The 2,837-nt window shown below is 42.9% G+C and overlaps 1 protein-coding gene and 1 long non-coding RNA gene across 3 annotated transcripts in view; one reads left to right on the forward strand and one right to left on the reverse strand.

Moving 5' to 3' along the window:
• Positions 1-2,837, forward strand: part of pgap1 (post-GPI attachment to proteins inositol deacylase 1) — an 18,550-nt gene that overhangs the window by 14,728 nt on the left and 985 nt on the right. For both annotated transcript variants that reach the window (XM_032530003.1, XM_032530002.1), the window contains exons 24-26: positions 714-925; positions 1,395-1,499; positions 1,603-2,837. The exon at positions 1,603-2,837 is cut by the window's right edge and continues 985 nt beyond it. In XM_032530003.1, the coding sequence (XP_032385894.1) occupies positions 714-925; positions 1,395-1,499; positions 1,603-1,741 (456 nt within the window). In that variant the 3' untranslated portion in view covers positions 1,742-2,837. The remainder of the gene's footprint in view (positions 1-713; positions 926-1,394; positions 1,500-1,602) is intronic.
• LOC116698206 (uncharacterized) overlaps positions 1-2,837 on the reverse strand; it is a 19,643-nt gene that overhangs the window by 9,880 nt on the left and 6,926 nt on the right. The gene's annotated exons all lie outside the window — the stretch shown is intronic.

Raw genomic sequence — 2,837 nt, forward strand, 5'->3', positions numbered from 1 at the left:
GTTTTATATCAGAAATATGGATTTCTTTCAACTTAATTGCCCAAAAATAACATGGATGATTCCATACTTTGTTCAGGGGACATTAATGATGACTTTCATTTAATTATTTGGGTGTTTTATTGAATCTTACAGCCTTTGAATTCTTTTTTTTTTTAAATGGTTTTAAAACAGTATCAAACTAAACTTTGACATCTACCCATCTGAGATCCACTCAATGTCCTCTGATCTTAACTAGTAGTCAAAATAATTCATAATTTCTGCCTTTTAACTAAAAACTTATGTATAATTTGATATAAATGAGGTTTGATGACCATGAATTCCAAGAATAAGTGTAAAACCTATTAATAAACCAGCTCAGGTTTAAAAAAAAAAAAAAAAAAAAAAAGTGCCAAAAGCTGGAAGAAGTGACAAAAACATGTTCTTTTTCCATTTTGACCTGGAAGGACACGTTCATGGTTAACGGGAAGACAACACGAGGGTTAAAGATTTTTTTCAACTAATTTTTTAACTTCAATAAATGCATCATCTTTCCAAAAGTCAATGAGTAATCATGTTAAATTATCGTGATTTCAATATTGACCAAAATATATAAGTTATCTCCATAATCGAGCATTACGAGTACAGTGGTTGCTAGTGAGGTAAATGCAGAATCAGCGTTAAAATTCCAATTTGATTTCCACCTGGAAATAAAGAGTGTCCCACCATCTCTCCAGGTACCCCGGAAGCGCAGAGAAGTTGAGAACGGCACAGTGGACGCCGAGTCCCTGACCAAGTCTAAAGAATGTAATGGTGCCCCCCTGCTGTCTGAGTGTGCTCTGCAGGAGGTGAGGGACGACCTGCAGCTCCACCTCTGCCTCTCGGCGCTTTTCACGCTACCCGTCATGCTCATCGCACCCTCGCTCATCCACTGGATCCGCAACCTGAGGTACAGTACTGAGATGTTGCATGAGTATGTGAGAGACCGAGCACCTGCACAGCTGAGGTGTCTTTGAGCAAGACCCCCAAGGCTGTGTTTATTAGAAAGTGCGCCCCATATTTAAGAGTGGAAAGTTTAGAAAAATGCTACTTGCTACATCTGCAAAAACAGAACGGCCACAGCAATCTCTGGTTAAGTACCTGATTTGTCACGAACAATTACACGAGTCCGTTGCAATTATCCAGTTAGTCCAGACCACCTGAGGTCCTTTCAATCCTCCAGGCTGCAGCTCTGGTCTCAAACAGGTGAGAGCGCTGTGATTGGCTGATTCCACACAGAGCACTGAAGAGGCCAAGAGAGCTCGCTAATGTCTGGTTCACGTGTTCGTGTGCTACGAGGCCGGCTACACACTGGATGTGTGGAGGTGTGTACATGGTGAATGGAACTATAAATAGGTGTACGTTGTGATCCTCCGCAGGTATGCCACCCAGTTGGATCCTGACCCCTGTTGGCCACACACTGTGCCTCTAATTATTGTGTACATGCTGCTCATTAACTGCAACACTTTAAAACTCAGCACCAGGTAAGAGCGCATGGTCACCAGCACACACACACACACACACATGCCCCAACAGATTGATGGTCAGAGTTGAGGGGAATTCAGCTTTTTTCTTCATCTCTTCCAGTAAACTCCTGCCTCTGACATCCTGCCTCCCTCTCCCCTTGTCCATCGCCATGGTGACCTTCTCTCCACTCCACCTCTACAGAGTCACCTACTTCCTGTTGGCGGCGCTCGTCCCTCTGGCCTTGTGTTGCGTGCTCTGACGGTATCTGTCTGGTGTCAGTCCACGTCTCTACCATAACAAGCCTTTCTCTAAATTACAGCCGGACTCACTGAAGCTGCCTGACCCTCTCCATCTAGCTGCCGTGGAGCAGAGCCATAGACATACATAGCTTGGGGAACTGTCTGCTCAATGTTAGCACCAAGAGCTCCATGGCAATTACACTATGTTTTAAGATGAAAGGATGTAATGGCCTTGGAACATTTGGTGCAAATATGGCTCCAATGGACGGACCCGAAACCGAGTTTGCCTTACTCTGTATATCTATAGCTCTGCCTTCAAGGAGAACCCACTCCACAACCAGTGAAGCTACTGATACTAGAGGTTCTCAACAGGGTGTTACTCTTACAATGTGTGTGTTCTTTTTCTTGTTGTTTCTAGTGTCTCCAGTGGCATTGTTCACTGCGGTCACTACTCTGTAGACTCCTTTACTGCCTGCTGCTTAGCGATGACTTCCTGTTGTGTGTTATAGTTACCGATTGACTGTCGTAGCACTGCCACAAAACCAGAAGAGAAATCCAAAGTAATGTTACTTTCTCTCATAATCACCTTTTGATTCAGAATGATGACAAAAGGAAGGTTTGCGCTGGAAAAGGATGTAGTTCCTCTAGTAATTCCTCTCCTATTTGTTCAAAGAAGAGACTTGTGATCCACCCCGTGTTCTCCATAAGTCAGCGGTGGAGCCAAACAATGTTTTTAAGGTGCTACATTCATTTTAGTGTAGCCCATAAATCTGTATCTTGAGTTTTTTTTGTTTTTTTTTTGTGCTGGGCACTTGGCCTTCGGGTCACTCCTTCTATCATTCACTCACTCACTGTAGTCATCAGTGACTGTTGCATTTGCCGCAATCCAGGGGCTGAATTAAAATAAGCACCTAATAGTTATTTGGCCAGAAATAACAGTGATTTAATGTCCTACTTGAAACAAATCCACCAAGAACTCAAAGGAAAAAAGTAACTAGGAACATCAGAAGGATCTTAAATGCAAAGTATGTGCAAAAGATTTGTCTCCACTTAAACTAATCAAAAGTAGTCCAAATCAGCACTCACTGTTCTTGTTACACACACACACACACACAC

The sequence above is a fragment of the Etheostoma spectabile genome, chromosome 11 (genome assembly GCF_008692095.1).
Source record: "Etheostoma spectabile isolate EspeVRDwgs_2016 chromosome 11, UIUC_Espe_1.0, whole genome shotgun sequence".
In the NCBI taxonomy this organism is placed as follows: Eukaryota; Metazoa; Chordata; class Actinopteri; order Perciformes; family Percidae; genus Etheostoma; species Etheostoma spectabile.